General features: G+C 33.3%; 12 protein-coding genes across 12 annotated transcripts, besides 9 other annotated features; 6 read left to right on the top strand and 6 right to left on the bottom strand.

The window, feature by feature from the left end:
• Positions 1-40: 40 nt before the first annotated feature.
• Positions 41-94: a sequence feature (Signal peptide predicted for TA13755 by SignalP 2.0 HMM (Signal peptide probability 0.999, signal anchor probability 0.000) with cleavage site probability 0.694 between residues 18 and 19).
• On the top strand, positions 41-1,492 carry TA13755 (uncharacterized protein; the record flags this gene model as incomplete). Its single annotated transcript, XM_947082.1, has 2 exons — positions 41-130; positions 170-1,492. 2 exons carry the CDS (start codon positions 41-43, stop codon positions 1,490-1,492), a joined length of 1,413 nt encoding a protein of 470 aa, XP_952175.1.
• Positions 605-673: a sequence feature (3 probable transmembrane helices predicted for TA13755 by TMHMM2.0 at aa 176-198, 285-302 and 322-344).
• Positions 932-985: a sequence feature (3 probable transmembrane helices predicted for TA13755 by TMHMM2.0 at aa 176-198, 285-302 and 322-344).
• Positions 1,043-1,111: a sequence feature (3 probable transmembrane helices predicted for TA13755 by TMHMM2.0 at aa 176-198, 285-302 and 322-344).
• Positions 1,493-2,022: 530 nt separating the features above from the next.
• On the bottom strand, positions 2,023-5,868 carry TA13750 (isoleucyl-trna synthetase, putative; the record flags this gene model as incomplete). Its single annotated transcript, XM_947083.1, has 3 exons — positions 2,023-2,113; positions 2,145-2,278; positions 2,368-5,868. The coding sequence occupies 3 exons, from the start codon at positions 5,866-5,868 to the stop codon at positions 2,023-2,025; spliced, it is 3,726 nt and encodes a 1,241-aa protein (XP_952176.1).
• Positions 5,824-5,868: a sequence feature (Signal peptide predicted for TA13750 by SignalP 2.0 HMM (Signal peptide probability 0.867, signal anchor probability 0.000) with cleavage site probability 0.532 between residues 15 and 16).
• A 78-nt stretch (positions 5,869-5,946) lies between these two features.
• Positions 5,947-7,006, bottom strand: TA13745 (uncharacterized protein; the record flags this gene model as incomplete). The annotated part of the gene is made up of 2 exons (XM_947084.1): positions 5,947-6,021; positions 6,116-7,006. 2 exons carry the CDS (start codon positions 7,004-7,006, stop codon positions 5,947-5,949), a joined length of 966 nt encoding a protein of 321 aa, XP_952177.1.
• Positions 7,007-7,484: 478 nt separating this feature from the next.
• Positions 7,485-8,151, top strand: TA13730 (uncharacterized protein; the record flags this gene model as incomplete). The annotated part of the gene is made up of 2 exons (XM_947085.1): positions 7,485-7,756; positions 7,788-8,151. 2 exons carry the CDS (start codon positions 7,485-7,487, stop codon positions 8,149-8,151), a joined length of 636 nt encoding a protein of 211 aa, XP_952178.1.
• A 243-nt stretch (positions 8,152-8,394) lies between these two features.
• On the bottom strand, positions 8,395-8,865 carry TA13725 (RNA binding protein, putative; the record flags this gene model as incomplete). The annotated part of the gene is made up of 4 exons (XM_947086.1): positions 8,395-8,506; positions 8,536-8,640; positions 8,683-8,760; positions 8,792-8,865. 4 exons carry the CDS (start codon positions 8,863-8,865, stop codon positions 8,395-8,397), a joined length of 369 nt encoding a protein of 122 aa, XP_952179.1.
• Positions 8,866-9,012: 147 nt separating this feature from the next.
• Positions 9,013-9,086, top strand: a tRNA.
• A 570-nt stretch (positions 9,087-9,656) lies between these two features.
• Positions 9,657-9,713: a sequence feature (Signal peptide predicted for TA13720 by SignalP 2.0 HMM (Signal peptide probability 0.993, signal anchor probability 0.000) with cleavage site probability 0.683 between residues 19 and 20).
• Positions 9,657-14,543, top strand: TA13720 (uncharacterized protein; the record flags this gene model as incomplete). Its single annotated transcript, XM_947087.1, has 3 exons — positions 9,657-9,758; positions 9,905-12,794; positions 12,895-14,543. The coding sequence occupies 3 exons, from the start codon at positions 9,657-9,659 to the stop codon at positions 14,541-14,543; spliced, it is 4,641 nt and encodes a 1,546-aa protein (XP_952180.1).
• Positions 14,214-14,219: a sequence feature (GPI-Anchor Signal predicted for TA13720 by DGPI v2.04 with cleavage site probability 0.516 near 1520).
• Positions 14,472-14,525: a sequence feature (1 probable transmembrane helix predicted for TA13720 by TMHMM2.0 at aa 1524-1541).
• A 62-nt stretch (positions 14,544-14,605) lies between the features above and the next one.
• On the bottom strand, positions 14,606-16,398 carry TA13715 (5'-3' exonuclease, putative; the record flags this gene model as incomplete). Its single annotated transcript, XM_947088.1, has 4 exons — positions 14,606-14,845; positions 14,936-15,063; positions 15,156-16,126; positions 16,232-16,398. 4 exons carry the CDS (start codon positions 16,396-16,398, stop codon positions 14,606-14,608), a joined length of 1,506 nt encoding a protein of 501 aa, XP_952181.1.
• A 166-nt stretch (positions 16,399-16,564) lies between these two features.
• On the top strand, positions 16,565-17,388 carry TA13710 (uncharacterized protein; the record flags this gene model as incomplete). Its single annotated transcript, XM_947089.1, has 6 exons — positions 16,565-16,681; positions 16,749-16,858; positions 16,928-16,961; positions 16,994-17,051; positions 17,104-17,201; positions 17,266-17,388. 6 exons carry the CDS (start codon positions 16,565-16,567, stop codon positions 17,386-17,388), a joined length of 540 nt encoding a protein of 179 aa, XP_952182.1.
• A 1,602-nt stretch (positions 17,389-18,990) lies between these two features.
• Positions 18,991-19,998, bottom strand: TA13705 (uncharacterized protein; the record flags this gene model as incomplete). The annotated part of the gene is made up of 1 exon (XM_947090.1): positions 18,991-19,998. One exon carries the CDS (start codon positions 19,996-19,998, stop codon positions 18,991-18,993), a length of 1,008 nt encoding a protein of 335 aa, XP_952183.1.
• A 548-nt stretch (positions 19,999-20,546) lies between these two features.
• On the bottom strand, positions 20,547-21,488 carry TA13700 (uncharacterized protein; the record flags this gene model as incomplete). Its single annotated transcript, XM_947091.1, has 1 exon — positions 20,547-21,488. The coding sequence occupies one exon, from the start codon at positions 21,486-21,488 to the stop codon at positions 20,547-20,549; it is 942 nt and encodes a 313-aa protein (XP_952184.1).
• A 270-nt stretch (positions 21,489-21,758) lies between these two features.
• Positions 21,759-22,127, top strand: TA13695 (uncharacterized protein; the record flags this gene model as incomplete). The annotated part of the gene is made up of 1 exon (XM_947092.1): positions 21,759-22,127. The coding sequence occupies one exon, from the start codon at positions 21,759-21,761 to the stop codon at positions 22,125-22,127; it is 369 nt and encodes a 122-aa protein (XP_952185.1).
• An 824-nt stretch (positions 22,128-22,951) lies between these two features.
• TA13690 (uncharacterized protein) lies at positions 22,952-23,854 on the top strand (the record flags this gene model as incomplete). Its single annotated transcript, XM_947093.1, has 1 exon — positions 22,952-23,854. One exon carries the CDS (start codon positions 22,952-22,954, stop codon positions 23,852-23,854), a length of 903 nt encoding a protein of 300 aa, XP_952186.1.
• Between the last annotated feature and the right edge of the window lie 175 nt (positions 23,855-24,029).

The following is a 24,029-nucleotide window of genomic DNA, read 5'->3' on the forward strand; positions in this document are numbered from 1 at the left end:
GTTTACTAAACCTATTTATGATGTAATTTAGACCTATAATATGCAATCAATTTTGTTAATTCTTTTATTATTATCGGCAAAGTTAATTTCATCTAGATTGGTAAATTCTAAAAATGTGTCACTCACCACGGTATGATTCCACTCATAATTTAGTGAAAATTAACTTTAGGAACTTTTACCACACACCGGTGATAACACGAACTGTAAATATCATGCAAATAAGCAACATGGCTGTGATTCCACAGATATACACACGAATTTAAACTATTCAAAATCAAATAGCTATAATCCAACTAATACTCCACATAATAATACAAGTGTTAACTTAATAACTAATGAACGACGAGTTAATGATGATAACGCATATAATGATAAACCAGGAAATAATGAAAGAATATCAAGAAGGGAGGGACTAGACGGAAAAGGAGAATCACTCAGTTTGTTAAAGAGTAGCTCTTATAAAAGAGCTTACGATGAAATTACGCGTAAGGTGACACTTATGGTATGCCCATTTAAGCCAACACCATCATTGACAAAGGCAGTTAAACACTCCTTAAAGGCATTAAAGTTATATTTGGTACCTTCAGGATTTGAAAAACCCAATTTGCTGATATTTGGTTTTACGACATTTTTCAGCGCTTTATTTGGAGGAGCATTTCTAACGGTGGCTGGTTCAGATAAGGTATTTGCGAAACTAAGAGACAAATGGGCATTCCAAGGTGACTTTGGAAATGGAAGTATTGAATCAATCACCAGACTAGGGTTAATGATTCTTGTAACAGATCTCTTGTTTCGAAATACTGCTATGAAATCAGCGCTCTTTAAATCACTCTCAAATTCAACTTTTTTAACACACGCAAACTGGATGACGAATAATCTCGCAAAGTTGGACACAACCATATTCCAAAAACTTTTCACTGGATGTGCAAAGGGATACACAGTGTTCAGGTTGTTGTTCACGACCCTTTTACACTTGGTACTTATGAAAACTAATTGGAACACGGGATCGTTTATGGTTGACCATGAATCCTCAAGGGTTCTGTCCGGGATTTTCTTTACATTGTTTTTAGTATCATTGTTTGGAAATTTGGCTGACGTGTTCTTTTACGGTAATTTTTCGAGGTTCCTGGACGTCCAATACGTCCTTGAACCACTAGATTTTAGGGAAACTTATAAAAAGCTACGTGTTTATGAAGAGTCTAAAAATCTATACTTCAGCCTTCCAGACTCTCTAAGAGGCCTTTATGACACTAATTCCAGGCTATTATTTAATCTCTACAACGTACTTCAAATGATAGACGTCTACATACCATACAATGTCGAGTGGCTATTTTTATACCTACAGGCCGCAATGGCTCTATACTCAAACAGTGCTTCTGGAATTTATCTATCAGCAGTGCAATACGTATACCTTGCGATTGAGCAATGTATAATGGAAGTTGAGAAGATTTTGCTGAATGAAAAGGTATCTTTTAAAAAACTATTTGAATAATATACTACACATATATCATTTTATTACATTGTATACTCTATATCCACTCATTTGTTGGATTGATGGTGTGAAGGAGAGCTGTATGGGGAAAATGAACGCTTTATTTTGTAAAATCCATGTAAACATTTACGTATAAACATAAAAATACAATGAAGCCCAAAAATTACTTCTTGTCTTCTCACTTTTGGGGTCCAGTTGCCAACTGGGGGTTCGTTATCGCAGGTTTAACTGAAGTGAAGAAGAATCCAGAGTATATTTCACCCAAAATGACCGGTGTTCTGTGCATATACAGCATCCTCTTCATGAGGTTCTCGCTTGTGGTTAAACCCCGAAACCTTCTGCTCTTCAGCTGTCATTTGTGCAACTCCTCAGTCCAGGGCTTTAATTTTTTCAGGCATTACTTATACAAAAGGAAAAAGAAGCTGGAATCCATCGCATCGTAGTCTATGTTATAAAAGTAACATAATATCGTATAAAAATCGGTCATATATACTACCACAATATATAATTTCATTGAATTTTGGAACAAATTATTTAGTTTTGGTGTAGTAATTATTTAGAAATTCTTGACATTGGTCACAGAGCAGGTTTTCCCCAACGCTTTTCTTGAAAAGCCAGCACCTGAAGGTAATTGTGTAATCATAAACTATACCTTTTACACTTTTTATACTTTGAGTCCACCAAATCATACTTTACAATTCCATCGCCGTGACCGTTCTTCAGCTTGTTCACGAATTCCACTCCAGCCACGTTAAACAATAAGTTCAAATCGACCTTATACTGGTCCTACAGACAATGTAAAATAAATCATGTCTATTAAGGGAATGGTAGGATGTGTAACTAGTTGGAAGAAATAATTACAGAGTAAAAGAAACCTGTATGAGGCGTAAGACTTCTGTAATTTGGTTATTTTCCAGCCTTAGGATAAAGTTATTAGAGTGAGCATGCTGTTTATTGATCAGTTTCCTAACTGTCAATGCTGTCCCAATGGACTCAGTGACATCAGTGAGTGTCTTGGGTCTCACTGGCCATCTTCTTCTGAACAGTGAAATAGATTCTGGATTAATTGACCTGTAGATATCTTCACACATATGAGGAACAATAGGTCCCAGGACCCTAAGAAGTATGTAAAGGATCTTAAAAAGCACAAATCTGATAGCTTTATTCTTCTCATCTTCCCTCTTATACACGTATAAGAAGTTTTTAATGTAAGATAAGTATACACTGGAGAGTGATGTTATAAACTTCTCAACCATGTCCAATACTTTGAAAAACTGGCCCTTGCGGTAGTACTCACTCGACGACTCTGCCAGGGAGTATGCTTGCGATAAAAAGTACAGGTCCATTCCGCTCAATTGCGATTTTTTCACTGTAGAAATACCAATATCAGGTATAGAAATTACACTCCAATCGGCTTTTATATCATCATCCATCTTTGAATTGAGTGTGTCGTTATTTACAGAGCCAACAGGGAGCATGTTTTCTGAGGGTTCTGGTTCAGACTCAGACTCAGTCAAAACACCAATTATATACTTAAAACAATTAACAATTTTCTTTTGAAGTTGTTGGGAGGACTTAAATGAATCAACTGAAAGATCTAAATCATGGCTTAAAAAGTCATTATTACAAACTAGTGTGCGCAATAAATCTACATTCATATACATATTATTTTCCTTGTCCAATTCACTACTACCTTTGGTACTCAAGTTATCAGGGTTAGTTGAGGTTTGGAGTAACTGTGGTATATCGTAGCCGGGCTTAATTTTATCTTTAACCTGACTAAATTCAACGTCAATTTTATGATCACCCACTCCAGGCTTATACAGACAATATTTAGTATCAACATCTCTATTAGTCACTACCAATTCTTTGGTTCCATTTAGTGCCCTTTCAAGATTCTGGTCAAGTTTGGGGAGCTGTTTGGACTTACTTAGCTTTTGGTCCTTTAGTTTTACAAAGAAATGCGTAAACAGATTATCAAATGGTGGAACTTTCTTTTCCACGGGTTTATTATTCTTAATTATCCTGTTAATCCTTTCCATATACTCACTAGTTTTTGATAATTTAGCAGCAGTCTTAGTCAGCATGTCAACTATTAAAAGTGACTGGAACCAACCTCTGTTTTGATCCTGGCCTTCAATCACGTATTTTTTGCAACCTTTAAGGACTTCTTCAATTTTTTTCTTATATGATAAATTTTTACTCTCGAGAATCTCCTTAATGATATAAACTGCCATTTCAATTGTGTATTTGCTAACCATTGCTGACTCGAACCAAATGTCCATGGTGTCTAGGATCCGGTTCGACTTTTTCCAAACCCTATCAGATATTCCTTCCTCAAAAGACTCGTAGGTCATCAAGCACTCTTTATCTTCGTATGGTATTGGTGCTCCCCAGCACCTCTGCCTTGACAGGCACCAGTCTCTATTCCTCGCCATTATTATATTATTTAAATATTTACGTGCAGAGTTAGGTGTTATTTGGATGTGATTTAGGAGATCCACAATCTCTTCTCTCTGTGGTAGTGATAACGAATATTGCTTTGTCAATCTTGTATGTACTGGATTTTCACATCTCCAATCCACATCCACTTCTATATCCTTATATTCATACTTTAGTAAATTTTCCCCCAATAATTCCAACAAGTTATTCTCGTTGAAATCTCTTATGTTCATTCCAACGAGTCCGAAATGGATATCTGGGTAAAAGTTTTCATCCTTGTCAAACAGGTTACAGTACCTGAAACCATTGTTGTTATTGGATGACTTGAACCTCTTGTCTGCATTAATTGTGTTATAATCATCAAAGCCGTGTGCTGGGCTTAAATGGACTATTCCCGTCCCCTTTTTTAAATCTACATAATTCCCATAATATACACTAAATTTATTCCCATACACTGGGTCATAGTACTCTAAACCGCCCATGTCAAATCCATCAATTATATATTCCCTAAATTCAGGCCCATTTGATTTTACAGATCCATTTAATTGTGTTTCTTTTGACTCGACTGAGGAATTCAACTGGTTTAGGCTCCCTACTCGCTTGAACTCTGACCAAAAGGGATCACTTGACTTAGTTGGGAGATCATTCATTATATATAATGAGTTTCCTTTTCTATATAAGTGATAATCCCCCTTGGGATCCACTGCTAATCCTTTATTTCCTGGAATGGTATAACTTGTAGTTGTCCAGGCTACCAACTTTAAGTCTTTCAAGCCCAACTCTTTCATCTTAGCCTTGAGATTCTTTAAAACTCCTTTTGAACACGTTTCTAAATCCACATTGAATGTTATGAACGAGGTCAGAACTCTTTTAGTCTTCTGAATTACTTCAGAATCTGCCAACACCGATTTACTCTTTGTGCTGTAAATTTGGGGGAGCAATTCTTTGTAAACAAGGCCTGTATCGTAAAACCTCATGAAGGTTGTCATCGTCAGCTTTTCAAATCTTGAATGGTATGTTGCATAGTAATAGTCCCAAAAGCCCCAAATTCCAGCATTTTTAAAATATATTTTTTGGGCTTTTATGTTTCTATATGCTAGTTCTTGACATTTGTCCCTTACAAAAATCGTCCAATTCTTCTTTTCTTTCTGGAGTTTTTCTTCCTTTTCCTCCTCAGAGTTATCTTCAATCTTATTTAAATATTTTTTCACATATATTGATCCTTCATCAGTGAAGAGTGGGTGTTCCACTGACTTGAACATCTCGTCGATTTCTGGGTCTGGTTCCTCTTCCTTTTCCTTTAAATGTTTAATAAGCTCTTTATTAATTCGATCCAAATTATCATCTGTATTGTACATTTTTAAAATTTTATGTTCTATTGGCATCCCGTGGCAATCCCAGCCAGGGATCATTATTGGCAAATGCCCTTTTAATAAAAAGAACCTTAGAAACACATCTTTTATGGTCTTGTTAAGGAAATGTCCCAAGTGTGGCACTCCATTTGCGTACGGAGGTCCATCAAATATGATTTTAAAGTGATTTAACAAATATTTGTATCTTTTAGTTTCTTTCAGGATATTTAAAAAGCGTTTTTCAAACAATTTTTGGTACACATTTTTTTCCTCCCAGTATTTTTGTACTCTTTCTTGCCTCTCAATTCCCGCTTCGTTAACGTCTGGGAAAGAAGGCCAAACATTCCTTGGTAAATTTATTGTCTTTGAAATCTGATCATCGTCGTAATCCGTTTTAAGTTCATCTCTTCCTTTAAATGTTCCCCAGGACTTTATAATATTTAAAGGGTTTATGAATGTGTAATTTTGTTTATTATAATCTTGGTTTAAGATATTTTTACAGTTTGTATTTTGTGTTAGGTATACACAACTTGAATCTGATTTTACTGTGACATATATAAATAGTACCGATAAAATTAACATAATATAAACATTTTAGGCCATTAAAATCAACAAAAATTAAGAGTGAAAAAAATTTGTTGGAATCCAGAGGGGGTGGAATCACACATCGATAAATGACAACAAATGTTCCCTAATTTTGACCAACTCTTTAACCATTTCTTCATCCTCCATTTTCTAAATTATTTTTTGTTATACAAATTATCACAATGTTAATTAAAAGATTATATATTTAAATAATTGGATTTTTATATAATTAGTTATATATAACTATATAATTGTAAACTTTAAGTCCGAAAAATTTCCTCCATGCTTCCATATCCGCTTCATTTAACTTCGAGAAATCGAGATTTTTGAAAAATTCGATGGGTTCTCTTTCATATTCTTCTGAGTCTCTGCTTCCGTTTGACTCATTGGTATATGAGCTCTTCTTGCTATCGTTCATTCCTGTAGAAATTCCGAATTCACTTGAGCTTCCACAGGATTTAATGTAGTTTGACACGAATGTTTTAATGGTTGGGATTTGAGTAGGTGTTTGGGTAGGAGTTTTAATAGGTGATGCCTCTGACTCATTAGTCATCCAGGTGGATTTCCACATTTTGAGATCACCATTTTCTAATTTAGAGGAATACAAATTGTTGTAGTTTAGCTTATCCTCAATTTCCGAGTCTAGGCTATCCTTTTCATCATTATATATATCATTTTCTTCCGAACCATTACTAACGCCGTAAAAGGTTAACGACTTTAAAACTGGATCCGGAAACAAGTTAATATAACCATCACCTCCGAGCTTCCAAAGGGTTGACAATAGTCCTTGGCGCTCTATGCAAAATTTTTTAATTTGTTTTTCTACATGTATAAGCCTTTCACATATCATTTTTATATGTGAAGGTATGTCTCTTACATCCTTTGGAGAATTTACCCAAAAAGGAATGGAGTCTAAAAAATCCTTGCTTGCAGTGTAACGTTTTTTCCGAGTTTTTTGGACCTTTTTTATATCTTTTCCAGAGGATTTATCAACTAACAAAAATCTCGGAGCAGGCGTATAATCAGAATCCATCTGATCATAATCCTTGCTCGTTCCATTCGCCAATTCATTACCATGGTTTGGTAATGATTGAGATTCTTCATCATCTGAGACTGTAATTGGAGAGTTATCCATTAAAATACGGTACTGCAACCCAATTTGAAAGGACACATTTTATTATTCATAGAAGGTTGAGTTTTACATTGTTTTTTACAATATTCCAGCACACATTTACAAACTAAATTGTTTCATGGTCTGTGAAAAAATAAAAAATTAAGTAAAAAAGCATTTATACCCCAAAGGGCTGTTTTTACATGAAAAAACAGAAAAGTCTAAAATCACGTAAAATCATAAACTTAGGGAGAAGGTTCCTACAAATATTAATAAAAACAATCAAACAAAACAGTGGAATAGAATTAGTTCAATTTAAGTAATTTTCATAGTGAATTTACATCATTTGTTGAATTTACTAGTCAGGTTACTTTGTCTAATTATATACTAACACATTTTATTTTTTAAATTAATTTTAGATTTATTTATATGTAATTTATATTTATTTCCCTTTTAAACCTAATTTTGTCCAAAATATTTGTAAAATGCGTGGAATTTAATAATGAACACATTAATATTATCTGGAATAAAATCCAACCTTGAAATTATAAATAATTTAGTATATAAACATTTGGTTAATACAAAATATCGCAATTATGGAGTTTCTGGGAGCTATGGAGCCAGTATTTACGGCGTTCAAAACACAGCCACCAACTCAAGGCTCGTGAAGTTACCTCCTCAGAAGCCTAAACCAACTATAAGCATAAATCCCCGCCTACATGTCTCTAGGTGGCCAGGAAATATTAGGTCTCTGAGGTCGAATTATTTTTTCAGGTACCATTATACACATTTTATAATATTATAGAGACAACCAGAAGACTAATACTGGATATTATCAAATGTTAATAAAAGAAGGCGATGAGGTGAAAAAAGATCTCTGTTTCGTATCAAATATAGAGAAGAATTTAACTTGTACTAGGACAATTGAGTCCTGTCTATCAGAACAAACGAGAGGCTTTGTAGGTCAGGTTCTCCTTCACGGAAGAGGAGTTAAGGCATATTTTGAGCCTGAATTTCCACACTTAATGTTCAGATTAGGCGTAGGTTCAAAGTGTATCGACGCCACTAGAATTTGTACTATGTACTCTAAATACGTCAGGGTGGAAGTTGACAGAACTGGTGAGTCCATAGTATTTACATACTTTAGAGCTCAACTTATTAATGCTTAGGTTTAATTGTGAGTGTTCACGGGTACAATAAGATGATGGTTGGAAACGTGGTTTATCGAATTTTCAGGGTAGTTGAGGCCAATCCTTACACTATGAAAGGTGGTCATATTGCTAATCATCCAATTACTCAAAAAATAAAGAAAAAAAGATAATCTTATTCCTCTACATCTCTTATCAATATCTTAAAAGTAATATTCTATATAAAAATGATAAATTAAATTATATTATTTGCGATAAAATATTTTAATTGTTTTGGTTCATTGCAGTTCTTATCCTCTTTAAATCAGCTTCTTGTTTATCCAAATCCTTTCTCTTATTTACTCTTGCCGGATTATAGTACAGAACAACCAAATACCTAAACATATTATACACAAATGACAATACCTTCCAGCAACATTAAATCCTGACAAATGGTCCAAGGCGTTTTTAGCATCAAATATATCGTCGTAAACTACAAAGGCGGTACCCTTTGTTGTAGCACTATTTCCCCTAAAGGAAAGTTAGTATATAATTGATTAAAGTGGAACTCACTTCCTGATCTGGCGTACGGAACCGTATTTACCAAAGATATCATATAACTCCTCGGATGTTATTTTATATGGAAGGTTTCTAAAAATTTATTAAATTTATTGGCACAAACCTTAAATAAAGAATTCTGCTAACTTCAGGAGGGAGACGGATATTCTTTTTGGACGGATATACAGAATTTAACATTTCCTCAGTATAATGTATGATAAATTAAAATCCAAAATCTGTGATATAATGTAATAATTAAAACATGATGGAGTATGTTTACAAGTGAGGAACACTCTATGGTGACAAATTGAAATATATTAAATATAATTTAAAGGCTTTAAACGAGCCTCCGTGGCGCAATTGGATAGCGCGTTGGACTTCTAATCCAAAGGTTGTGGGTTCGAATCCCGCCGGTGGTACGCTTATTAGTCTCAATCTAAAATTTACAACTAACTTGTAAATATAATAATTTGGTCTAATTTACATGTCATAATAGATGGGTTATAATTAAGAGTATATAGTTAAGCAGTTATAACATCAAAACCTATTTTATGATCATTTTGATCATTTTTTGGCAATTCATGTTAAAATTAGATTAAATTATTTAAAATAATATATACATGGATAATTAAATATTAAAAGATGTACTTATGAATAACTGGAAGATTATGTGTTAAATTAATATTCATTGATAGTGTAAGGAAATAATTTATTGTAAGAATTGTATGGAAATGATTTCATTAAAATTTTAAAAGGAGATATTTAGAAATTGAAATTTCTAAAAATTATTTTTATTTTCTAACTCAACTCACCAAACCATGTGGTGAGTGATGTGATTTTGAGTAAATCATTTTTCATACATTTTCCAATATTTTTCCACATGATTCTTAATAAATATCAAGATGTTCTTAATATCAACATTTTAATATCACATATTGATTATTTAAAGCCAATAATGTCAGTTTTCGTGTAAATTATCCCTGAAAATAATGATTAAAATTTTAATATATTCTTTCCTAATTTTATTATCACACATTTGTTACTCACATCCACAAATTACCGAATATTATGACATTAACGAAGTTAACAAGGTTCTTTTATACTCACCTTTTACTTACGCTATATTTTAATGATGCAAATAGGCATTATTTGTGATTATTTTAGCCTTATTTTATAGATAATTATTGTTAAATTACATCATATATAATTATTAAAATTTAGTTTAATAATTGTTTAGTTATCGCAGTTTGAGCTTGACAGATCGCGCTTCGACATATCTCTACAGTCTAATTTGCAGATATCCGAGTATGGATTCTTCGACTTTTCCCACCCATTTAACGGAAGGTCGATAAGGATTTCAGGTATATTACTCCCAAGAGATATTGAGGTGTACCTGCGCATCTTGTCCTCTCCAGTTCTACACAATCCTCCATATAACATATCACTGGGACAAGATGAAAGGCTGATGAGACATTTGGGCTTTGTGAAGGGAGTGGTGACGTTGCCACAAACAGGAGCAGCCTACGAAATTATAGAACGAATCCTAAGAAACCAAGTATCCTCACTAACTAGAATAAAAGATTTATACAAGCCTGAGCAAACATGGCCAACTTATTTAGATAACAGAGCAGCCTACACAAACCTTTGGAAACACGCAACCAACCTATTCACAGTAAAATTACACCCAGAGGATAAAATGTACTATTACCTTGTAAACGGACAAGTGCAGGTTTTCAAGTACCACATCTCATTCGACAAAACGAAGTTCCAAGACCTTTGCCTCCTACTCGGATACTGGAATTTTGATAACATCTCAATCCCAGACTATTTAGTTAAGGATTTTGAAGCAGAGCTTAACCACGCGGATAGGTCCAACTACCCAGAAACCTTTTTCTCCAAAATCGAAGACCTAGCAACTGATCTGAACAATAATAAACTTTACAAAAAGTATTTCGACCACTCCCAGAACGTTAAAGATACGTCAATCTTCTTTGATGATTTTTTTGACCTGGATGATCTTGAAAATTCCTTCGTAGACTCCGAACATAACGAAGACGATGTCACTGAGGTTAATTTCACGGTGAAGGATATAACTGATACAGTTTATAGTCTTGGTAATGGAAATGGATTTACTAATTACAGAAATCCCATGGATGAACTCTTCACAAATCAACATTTGAAAACAAGTCCTGCAAATCTGCAAAAATATGTTTCTGGTAATGGTATTACCTTTGATCCAAACGCTATTAAGCTCGATTTTGATAAAATCGGTTCTAAAATCTCTGAGAATGAAACTAAATCTAGAGATACCAGTGAAACCAAATCATCGAATAATAATGAAGTAAAGAATATAAATAAATTTGAAAATATAAGGGTCGTGAATTGGGTTGGAGGTTTGAGTTGGGAGGAGGCGATGAGAGTTGAATCGAGAAGAGTAGCAAGAGTACTGATAAAAATACTCTATAAGGCTACTAGAAACATGATGAAATCACACAATATTGATATTTCCTCAATTCAGAGGAAGAGAATAAAGTTGTACAAGACAACATTATACTCACGCTGCGTAAATAAGCTGAGAAATATGATAAATAACTCTAGATTGCTGACTAATAAATATGACGGAATTTTGCTCGACGAAGAAGCCGAGGAAATACTTTTCGAGTCTGGATCAAAGTACAAAGTATATTGGAACTTTAAGAATGACTCATTGTACAATAAAAGAACGGTATCAGACCGTTCCGCAGATCTATCGCAACGTTTTATTGAAGAATTGCTCTTTGAGCCGAATAGATTTTATAATAAACTGATCAACATATCCGGAGATTCAATTGATTTTAAACAAGTTTATGATATTTTGCTAGCCCTAACCCAGGAAACAACTGCATATGTTCCTAAACATATTTTCTCAAACACAAACAATTACCATTACAATAAAACAATCGGGTCAGGTAATAAGTACAAATATGTATATAATAACACAAGCGTAAATTTTTCGAGGAGAATTGATACGATGGTTGGTAAAGTTTTGGAGCAATATAGAAGTTTACCCTCAAACGCTAATAACCTATTGAGAGGAAGAGCGAAGTGTTTGATGGCATTTTTGTACCTCTTTGGTGTCTCAGATTCCAAAGGGGTTGTAAATTTCCCTCACGGATGGCCAAGGCATATTAAGAAATCAATGACTCTTTTGATTAGTGGAATGTCATCGCCATGCGGGCTTTGCAATACGTTGCTAGGTTTCCTGGCGTCAATTGGCTTCCCTCCGGTCTCCAATAACATGTATGCCTGGGAAACGAGGAAGAATGACGAAGAAACTACCGTATACCAGCTAATATCAGGGAACCTGTACAACTCATTTCTTAAGTACTCAGGTTCTTCTGTTGAAATACCTTCTTTTGACTCTTTTGACTTTAAATCGAAAAGTTCTAATAATAAATCGAAGCAAAGTGATAAATCAAATTCGAATGTTAAAATGAATAATACATCAGATAAATTAAATGTAGATGCATCCAATAAAAAGGATGAAAAAGTGAACAATGATGAGGTAGATGATACTAATATACTAGTTGATAGAAGCGGTTATGACTTACCGTTGTTGTGTTATTTGAGTGGTAGTTATAAAAATGACGAGTTATCAAGTTTAGCCTATAGCTATTACATTCATAGCGGAATTGGGAACCCAAGTAGGACTTGCCAAAAGTCTGCACAGTCTTCGATTAACAGGTCACCAAAGAATGTTGGAATGATGTGCTTGGAGGCAATACCCTACGCTATTGAGTCCGCAAAATCTTCTATGAAGAACAAACATGACCAGTTTCATGATACTAGCGATGAGTACAAGAGTAAACGTTATGCAGAGTTCATTAAGAAGCTTTCGCATATGGGAGACTCGGATGGACTAAGGATGATGGGTGACTTTTATTACACAGGTCACGAACAGGCAGGAATTAGGAGAAATTACCAACAGGCAATTAACTTCTGGTCAAGAGCAGCAGAGTCAGGTGATCCTTCATCAGCTTTAGCAATTGCGCATCATCACCTATCCAATTTACAAACTGATGATTCAGGACATTCAGCAGTACAAGCAGAACGTTATCTCAGAATGGTTCTTAACTCTTCTTCACCAAGTAAGTATTTAATTACAATTATCTAACCGTTAATTTTGGCATTGATATTAGAATTTAATATAAATTTTACTACAATAACTTTCATTAATAAATTGTTTAGATTCGAGTGCGTTTAGTACAGCAAACTTTTACCTGTATCGTCATGGCCTAGGGCAGCCTCGGGACTCTGCAATGGCTGCGAGGTATCTTCGAGAGTCTGCAGACAGAGGTGATGTGAATTCGATGGTCTTGATGGGCCACTCTTACGCAGGGATTCTGACAGATGTGACACCACCTGAGGGCCGGAACATTTTCATGTCGTTTTACTACTATCGCAGAGCGGCACAGTCTGGGAACATTGTTGGGTTATTTAACTCTGCAGTTTTCACGCTGCACGGCTATGACCTAGAGTATACGAGTGCTTTAGATCGATGCAACGAGGCGTACAAGTTGTTTTCGAGGGTCGCTAGGATGGGCACAATGTCGACAGCGCTCAAAGTGCTTTCGAAGAGGGCTAAGAATAACAATGACAAGATCGGTCACGTGTTAATGAATATGCTCCTTAGTGAGTTGGGAGACTCCAACGCGCACCGTGAGTTATCGAAGCACTTCAAGACCAACTCAGTGTTCTGTTACACTGAAAGCCTTGACCCCGACATCACATCTCCAACCACACTCTTCAGTGCCAAAAATACCAGTAACTCCAATAACCCAGTGACGTTCAAGAACTTCCAACTCATACAAAACCTCATGTCAAAGTCTAACACGCCTGAACGAGACAACACGTTTTACGACGCTCAATCAGAGGGTTTGAGTAGAGGTTCAACTTTGGGAAATATGGGCGCAAACACTAACTTGACTGGGACTCTCACTAACACATCCCCTAGAGTTTCATACCAGGACAGAAATGAAGTCAACAGACTTACCAGGGAGATTAGGATGCTGAACATGGTTAGAGTTACCGAAATGCCGGAAGATCCTGAGGTTGATTTGAGGACCAGGGGACTTTGGAATAGAGATGATAGCCAAAATGTTTCCATCTTCGAAACTATTATGTCTGGAAACAACAAAAATACTTCACCAAATACGAAAAGTCAGAATAATACAGCACAGTCAAATACGAAAACTCAGAATACCACAACAACTTCAAACACTCCTCAAGCTAGTGAGAATGAGTTAAATGTAACTGAGTCTGTTGTAACGGGCATGTCGGAAAGTGAACATGGTAAAACTGAGTCTGGAGGTTGTTATTATTACTACAGTAGAAGAGGAGCATATTCACCTCAGAATTCAACTCCACTGTTGTTGGCGGAAGCGCTCTTGAGTGGGAAGCCTTGGCTTCCTTCCGAAGCTTTGTTTTGGGCAAAGAGATCTAAGGAGTCTGACAGTTTAAAGGGGAGTTACATGTACGCTACGATGATGGAGGCTGGACTCGGCGCACCCAAAAACTGCCAAGCATCTTTCAAGATATTTAAGGAGTTCATGTCAAGCAAGTCAAGGGGTGAGCGTATCCTAGGACTAGTTTGCATTCTGAGGAATAAAATTATTAGCAAAGTTAGACACCCACACTTTCTATATACATTTTTGGTCAAATTTCTATATGACTCCTATGCTTTTAATAACATCACCCACTCATCTTACACGCCATGCAACTACACTTTCTTCGACTATGACCGCATTCCACCTTCTGGGCTCAAACTACTCTCCTTCATCTACCTTTTCATCGTTCTCTTTACACTCATTGTATACTTTAAAATCACTTCTCACTAATTTTTTACTTGTTTTACTTATTTTACTTAATATATATTCATATATTATATATAGTTATGGGATTAAGGTTTGGTGAACATCGACCATTTGGAGGAGGCTTTTTGTAGAGAGAACATTTTAAGGAATTTTGAGAGTTGGCATGTCAGTGCGTTTGATTTAACTAGTTGGTCCATCGACTTTAGAACCCTGAGGTTCCTCTTCAACTTCACGATGCTATGAAACTCATGGGCCATCCTCACACTCTCCCTATACTTTCCGCCCTTACTGCTCAACTTACTAATCTCTTCACTCCTCAAAATGTCCTAAACGTAACTTTTAACACTTGATTATTATTAATTTATATAAAAAAGTGTATAGGTTATATAAATTAGTGTATAAGTTATGGATGTTACATCGAATGATTGGTATTTTTGTATTAATTTTGGGGCTGTTTTAGGTCCAATTCCCATGATTCCAGGAATATTATCTGCAGTGTCACCAACAAGCGCTAAATATTCACTGAACCGTTCAGGCTCAATTCCTAACAATTTTTTAATCATACTAATTATTGGATGGTATACATACACACATATATACATATAACTATATTTGTTGTAAATAAGATTTTATTACCATATTCTTGTTTAACAGTGTGTTGGTTAACAATTCTGTAAGATTTATGTGGTTGAACGATTTTAACGTTAATTTTATTCACATCGTTTTGTGACAAAATCTGCAACAAATCTTTGTCGGCAGTCACCACAGTAATATCATATCCTCTGTAAACACCGTTACTCATTATATCATTTTCACTAGTAACTGGGTACTCTCTGTATGGAAGAGCTTGAACTGAATTGCCATTTAATTCCTGGGAATACTTATCAAAGATCCCCCTAACGCTCTTTTGTATCACTTCATTCGGGTATTTAATATCACTTTCAGCCAACTTATTTATGGTTTGGTCTAAAGTATTTCGAGTTTTGTTCGAGTCATTTGGGGTTTCATTGGGCTGATCTAGTTTTTTTGACGATTCTCTAAAGAAGGTGATCATTGAAGTTATAATATCGTCGGCTTCAGTGGAGGGCTCAATGAAAACTGGTAGGCCTAAAATGGCACAAAACTCGCGGATCCAGCCAAGCTGATTTCTAAAAGAGTATGAAACGACTTGCCTGTTGAGTTTGTACTCAGGCCAAATGTCACGTTTTTCATCATTTGCGCCTGGGGAATCAAACACAACTCCGATATACTTGGGGTCAAACATTCGATGCAGTCGAGCTAGAGAGTTCATAAAGCCCATCAGACAGCCGATATCTGTGCCCTTGGAAGTCTTCAAATCTGGAAGCGCAAAGAAACACCTATAAGCCAAACCGGTCCCATCTACTATCATAACGCGTTCGGGTGAATTTGCGCTTTCAGTTTTATAGCCCAAATTTATTCCCTTCAAGGTTGTCGAAATATAGCACAGCCTTTTTAACTCATTTTTCAAATTACTAATATTAGCAAAGTTTGAACTGCGATATTTACTGGGTTTATTTAAATAATTATCATTTCTGTTGCGATATTTGTTGTGATTATGTGTCAGCTGGATTCCATGGTAAAAATTACTATTAAAAAGGCTTAAAGAATAGACTCCATTAAAAATTAACAAAAGGTATGGTACAGAACTTAATATCATCACATATTTATAAAGTTCATTTTTAAAAATTTACATTATATGATTATGTGTTCGTTGGGTACTCACATTAATAATACTAATAATTTTACAAAATTTTATAAAATTAATATAACAAATTGGACCTTTATTTATTATTTCCTCAAACAATTCACCGAAAATTCCATTCCTTCTTTCCTTTTTCCTACACATTTTCTTACACATTTCTTATTATTATTTACTTAAATTATACTATTAATAATATTGGTGGTAATAGTGTTAATTTAGACTATTAAATACTATTTCTTAGTATTAAATGTTAATTTATTGTATTAAATAATAATTTAATACCTTGTTAAAGTAGTTATTTGGAATAAACTGTTGTGTTAGAATGTTTTCATATGTAAATAATCGTAAGATATATGGCGATGAGATTCCTCCTTCAATTGAGATAAGAAACAATAGTTACAATATTCATCCAAGATTTTTAAATCACAGACCATATCATGTTATCACACAATTCATCATAGTTTATACCGTTTCTAGGAATAAATGTTGGATTAATGTTAGTATAGAAAATGAATTTGAAAGTTTTGGAAGAATTGCCAGAGAATTATCCAATATATTGTTATGAAATGAGTGAAGTTAAGGAGATAATATTCACGGATGAAATTGTCGCCGTCCTGTTCAACTCATACTAATTACTTAATTACACAACATAACCATTTTATACAATTAATTGTATGAATTTTAGGATGAAATCCGGTTTGGCAAGAGCTTTTGATCTGGTAATAATAACTTTATGTATATATTTTTAAAGATTTCTGGAGTATTAAAATGTGAACTGAATCCTGACATTAACTCAATACACTTCCCATGTATTATTTTTTAAAATAAATACATACCCATAATACTTGATATCATGTATAGGTGTACATACAATAGTATATAATAAGAGAAATGATACACTAATCATTGCCTATTCCTCATTTCCTTCACATTTACAATGCAAAGTTATTTACTGCCAAGTGAGATTTTAATCTATTTTTTAGCCTTGATTATATCACACAGAGGTAAGAATTATGTTTGTAGTATCTAATTGAGGGGAAAATGTTGAGTCCAACCTCTAGCTTTAATTTCGAACAAGTTGTATTAAACCATCCAGCATACTTTGAATTCTGCGGTTATTCATCTACTATACTACCATCTATTTAGTATTATATTTTAACTATAATGCTATATATGGAGTTGTAGAAAATAATAAGAGGATTGCCGCGGCAGATTTAAGTAATAACACATACAAATTTTGGGTACCATTGGAGACTAAATTAAATTCATTAGGACATGATAACATATAATTATTTGTATGAAATAAGAGGCAAAGAAAGACAAGGTACCCGCTATGTATAAATGAATATCATATAGAAATAAGGTAAATTAATTACAAAATTGGTCCTTTAAAGAAGTTAAGAGTATCAGATGGATTATTGGCCATGTTGGATCAGCCTAATGATGATTATATTTCACTAACCTTATTCGATATTGAAAACGGTTCAAAATTGGTTTTTACATTGAATTAACTTGTTTTATTTTAGGTAGACAGTGAAATTAATATTATACCAAAAAAACCATTACAATTTCTTGAATTACTCGTCTCACAAATTCTGGTATTATTTCACATCTATTCACTACATTATTATTATTTAATGAATTGGAGTTATTATTTGATATTAATAGTACAACTTTGTATTATTAACGTTAAAAAATTAGATAAAGCAAGAGGGTCATTCATTCAATGTATTTGATGTATTGAGGAATAAGAAGATAGTTGGAATGAATACAGTATATTTTAAGCCTCAGGGATTTGTGTTCTTTGATGTAGATTTAAAATGGATTATTGTTATTTAGATACCTTTTGTTCCTCCGAATACTAAGCCTTATGAAATAAACGTAAGTCTTATGAAAATTCAGGGTTATAAATATTAAAAATTAATAGCGTACACGGAGGTTCTTTACCATTTCCATTAATTCTATTGAGTTCTGGCAACTTTCTCCCACCGTGTTAACTCAAACTTCCTCAATCAAAGTTCCAGGTACTTCTTAATAAAAATCTCCAAATTATGTATTAAAACGCCATCTTAATCCGTGTCTATATATTAAAAGGTTTGAAAAAATTTCAGGAGTTGATAATCCGGATTTATGCTCCCATTCAATATTGTCAGATATGTTTTGTATAAAAAGTTTCGATCCTGACTTTCTCAAAACGGTTGTAAAAAGCAGTAAAACTACTCCCACGAACTCTCCGACATTGATTCGTCCATTTTCTCCAAGAAAAATTTCGATCTTAAACGAATTAAATAGGTTTTGTTATTCTTTTACGGATTAAGTAGGGTTTATATTAGGGACGAAATGTTTAGAATTTACAAGTACTCAATATTATTATTTTCTCTGAATGGAGAATATCTTGGCAAGATCCCTAATGAACTTTGTGGACATGACATTGTTTCAATTGGTTGTTCTTCAGATTTGAATGTATTCTAATCAATTTTTCACAATAAACTTTAAATTTAGGTAATTGGTTGCGGTTCTTCAGAAGGTATTGTTACGATAATTTCCAATACATTTTGATATTATGGTTTAAAAAATATCTAATTTTGTGCACATCTTTCTCAATATATTTTTTATTACAGTTTCTAGGCTCATAATTTTAACAATTAACTTTATCCTAACTTTAAGTCATGGGCTTCAATTATTTTATATTCCATTATTGTCCATACTATTAACTTTAGATCATTATATTATTATTGGTTAATGGGACTACGATATAATTACACCGTCTAGGACTACTGCGGATTCACGTTCACTTAACCTTGTGATTAAATTCTTATGTCCTTCCGTTAGAAAATGTGTAATTGCTTCCTTTTCAGTTCGGTAAATGAGTTTTTTCTCAATATCGTGATATTCTACTGATTTGATTTTGAAACCATCCGACTCGTCGGATAAAAGTTTGAAGTTGGACAGTTTGACCTTTTTAATGGTAATTTTCTTGTCAAAAGTGAAGGAAATGTTATTTTTGTCTGAAACCTTCAATTCAATTACTTCATCTGGTATTACCGTTTCCTGACCATTGAAGTCATAAAATGCTCGTATGGGTGGAATGGGAATTGTATAGCTAAATGTTTCGTCCTGCAATGTAATTAATAGGAAACACTTTGGGAACCTTAGGATTAACATTGGGTTAACCTGATCATTCAAGATGCTGATTAGCTTAGGGCCATCTACAGTTCCTCTCCATTTAGGTACTCCATTTAAAGCTACATGTGTGCAAATCTCTTTTCCAGTCAGTGTCGTCAATGACCTATCACCTTCGCATTTTACCATTTCGTAAGATGCTGGTCTCAAGGGTATTAAACTTCCATTAGTTCCTGGTCTGGAGAGAGTTAGTTGTGCTCCGATGGCGTTAATTACAATTTTATCGGAGCCAGATATTAACTCAATTTTACTATCAGACCCGTTAAATATCATTTGATTCACCAGGCCAAATCCAGGTGTTAGCAGTACGTCAAACAATACATATCCCTCATACTTGATTTTAGCACAATCTTGCTTAAATTTGGTCACTAGAGTTTCATTTTCTTTGTATTGTTCATAGTTATCCGGTCCGATTTCACGGTGATAAATATCGAGACACACACACCTATCCGGCTTGAATCTCTTATCAATAACTTCTTTTGGTTCTTTTAGACATCCCTCTTTTTCCTCGCATTTGTATTCATTATCATTACTAATAAAATCGAATCTCTCATCTTTTCTATAACAGTTCATTTTAACCAATTTAATAACTAGACGGTATCTAATCACTAAACACTTTCCAGAAACCAAACGCTTTCGAGTAAAGTAAGAGTTTGCGGTTATATAAAGGTTTCTAGGTATTTAAAGATTTACACGTTCATGAGACAAATTCTTGTTAGAAATGAATATGCGGCGACAAAGAGTTATCTCAAAATTTAATAAAAAAGTATTGACTTTTACCCCCTTAACTTTACTTTTGAATAATTAAAATATTATTTATGGTGTCGTTTGGTTTGGATCTATTTTTCTTTGCTATTAGAGGGAATCTAATTTTACCCATATAACTCTTGAAATTAAAATTTATTAATTTCAAGTCGCTATTATTTTGGCCAACTATTACTTTCATTAGACTGGGCCATTCCAAGGCTAAATATGCTCTTTCACACACTAGTGTTTCTTACTATTTCTAATATCACCATCATACTGTCTCTTATATTATTTAAAAATTAGTGTAATTTGTTTGTCTCAAACTCATTTCGTTTACATTTTATCTAATTAAAATATACACTCAATAAATTACATTATTTAATTTTTTGGATCATATGTGTTCCGGCTTGGTTGATTTGGAGTTTATATTTATTAAGCCATTTTTGATACATATCCTTATATACTGGATCATTAACTGCTTTTTTATACATTTCTATTATTTCTTTAACCTTTTCCTCCTCTGGCTCATCCCAAGGGTTTGTGCTATATGTCCAAGGGTTTTCATCCATTATGTATCCCATGATCTCGACCTCGTATGTTCTAATATTCTGTGACATTATCAACCTTAATTCCTTCATCTCAGCTGTTTTATCCATAAACTTACTCTTATTGGTTTTTATTATTAGGCGCAGTTTTTTTATAAACTCGTTTTTGTTACTAAATTTACACCTACAAAAGGACTCAACTCCTGCTGGCGTTGGTCTACTTTTAATATCATAATTTATTGCCTTTTGCTTTATTTCGGAATCTTGTCTGAAATATGAAGGCTCCATTGGAAATGGATCCATTTGGGTTGTTTGTGTTTTTGTGGATTCCGCTCTTTTATATCCTGTATGCTCTGACTTTATATTCTTTACAAATCTGGTCTCCAGTTTATGGAAAAATAAATCATGTGAAACTGCCATTTGGTATAGGTCGCCATACGTAAACCTCAGCTTACCATAAGGATCAATGTTAACTAGAAGGTAAATACTCATTTTGTCATAGATCCAGTAAACAAATTTGGACTCAACAAAGTCATTTGTGGTTGGGATTTCAGGGTTTGAAACTTGCTGTCCTAAAGTTGACTTCTTGAAAAATAAACGATCTCCTGAAACTAGTCCCTGTAACTTCCTCAAAATTTCCTCCTTTTCAAGCTCCTTCTGGGTCTTATGTCTCGCGCTAGAATGTGTTGTTAGGGCGGTAAATTCAGAGTCCAGGGTTATAAAATCCGGGGTAATTCCCTCAAAGCTCTGAGAACTAAATTCTTCCTTCATTTACCCAAATATTAATACTCAAATATATAGAATCCATTTTATTCATTAAAATCTCAAAATTAAAATTAATTATTAATATTAACAATCATTAAAATATTTATTTATTTATTAAAATTATTTTCATATTTTTTTTTAAATCATTTTTGAAGTTATTGGAATCTCCATATACACTATTTCAACATTCTCCATATTTACCATTATTTTAATGTTATGATTATTTATTGTTGGTTAAATTTAAAATTACTTAATGATGTCAAAATTACTTAAATTATGTTGATAAATAAATTTATAAAAATTAAACACATCAATTCACACTTATTCATTTATAATTCCATCCCATCTGAAGCAACTTTTAAAAATTACAATCCATCGATTTCCAAGTTTAATTTAATATCAACTAACCAATATTACACATCGAATTCCGCTAGAGAATCTGAAAAATTTAAAGAATTCTCGAGATACTTGATTGAGTCAGAAACTGAGAGAAGGAATAGAAAGTTGAAGGAATTAACTGTCCAAAACTACTTGAAAAAGTTAAAGTTGAGGGAGCGAAATTTGGCAAGACCGCCGCTAATTTACGAAGGTCCGGTATACCTTAATTACTGGCTACGAAGGCGTAGGAGCGGTGCCAGAAAATGACAATTTTTAAAAATTTACATTTACTACTTTTAATACTTGTTATTAATTACTTCTAACTAATTTATATACAACTTATTATATAGTTTTGTGAAAAGTGTTATAATCGTGGTTTGTTGGTATTGAATATATATCACTGGATATGAAATATATATAAATACGACAAATCGTAAGAATAAAATATTGTAAAAAAAATTAAAAAATTGAAAAAATGGCTATGAAAATATTAAGAAGGGGAATAGGGATGTGGGAACGTTTAGAGGTGATTTTAGCCTAAATTCAAACGTTCCATGGGATATCCAGGCTGATCTGGAATAAAGTTAATAAGTACGGATATTATTTGATGGAAAAAATGAGTAGAAAGGGAGTTGAGGAGTGATTATGTGGTACGTCTAAAAAATTCTCACTATCAAAGCGTTTTGTCAATTTCATTATCCTTCACATTATTTTACTAATATTTGTCACACTTTTGCACTTTGTTTATATAAAACTGTTGTTTGACACTGTAATTTATCCACCTTTCTCATCTAATAAAAATTTTACTTTTCACTCTTAGCCCTTTATCTGATCTTCCTTTTATCTTTTCCTATATTCTCATGATTTCACAATACTAATTTTGGTGAAAATTTCATTCAAAATTTTACATCATTTTTCTTTTTTTCAAGCTTTTTCTTTTTTTATAAATCATTTTAATAATTGATTGATCTGGTTAAATTCTTTAGAATTTTTCTTTTGATGCCTGGAATTTTCTTGATATTTCAATATCATTTCCCAATTTTAGCCATGTCTATTCCTTTATCTTAGTTTTTTAGTTTTAATTTAACTCTATGAAGACTGATTGGGAAAAATACACTCATCTTCAACTATTTTTAAAATACTCCTTAAACTCTCAAAAAAATCCATCACAAATTGTTAATCATATTCTTTCCTTTGTTAATTTCAATTCTAATTCTAACGTACCAATCAACGTAAATGATTCGTCAGAAAAAAGGAAATTAAATCATTTATCAAATTATTGTAAAATTAGGAAAATTAATAACGATAAAGCTAATAATTGTAATTATATAGAAAATGGAAATCATATTTCAAACATTGAAACTAATACCACTAATACAAATAATACAAATAATACTAATTTGACAATTAGAGAGGAAAATAACTCTATAGAAGATACTTCTGCGAATGATGACAGGAATGTGGAGAATGGTAGTGATTTAATATTTGATATGAAGTATTGTAGCTTACAGTTACCAATACCATTAGAAGTGTATCAGAGCGATGAGGGATTATATACACTGGAAAGTGACCAGAGTGAGTTAATAACGAGTTATGACGTATGTTTCGATGAGGAAATGGCGAGTAATTTTATAATGGTTGAACCTTTTCGGTTCTTATGCAAAGTTCACATTACATTTGATGATAAATTGGGTCACCAGTGGTGTTGCTGTTACTTTGACGCCAGAGGCAACTGTACCAAAAAAAGATTCAACACCTCAAGTTTGGCCTTCAACACAGCTAAAATGCTCGCTCACAGATGTAAAGAAGCTGCTGAACACTCGTTTCACAATATTTGGATTTTAAAACATAAAGATGCTCTAAATTGGCCTATTCCAACTAATCTTACTAATTCATTCATTGATCTTATTGATAAAGTTAAAAACGAGTTAACTAATAAAAACTGCCCTAACTGCTCTATAAATAACATTAAACACATTCTTAACTCCTTTTAATATTATTTTTTAATATTATTTTTAAAATATTATTTACATTATTTTCTATATTTATATTATTAACACTGTTAGGATTCTTTTAAGTGGTTAATTTTTGGAACAGGAAAATTTGCAAAAAAACACATTATTATTATTTAAAATTAATAAAATTATTATTGTTTAGAAGTGCTGTGGA

This window comes from Theileria annulata, chromosome 2 (assembly GCF_000003225.4).
Source record: "Theileria annulata chromosome 2, complete sequence, *** SEQUENCING IN PROGRESS ***".
NCBI lineage: Eukaryota > Apicomplexa > Aconoidasida > Piroplasmida > Theileriidae > Theileria > Theileria annulata.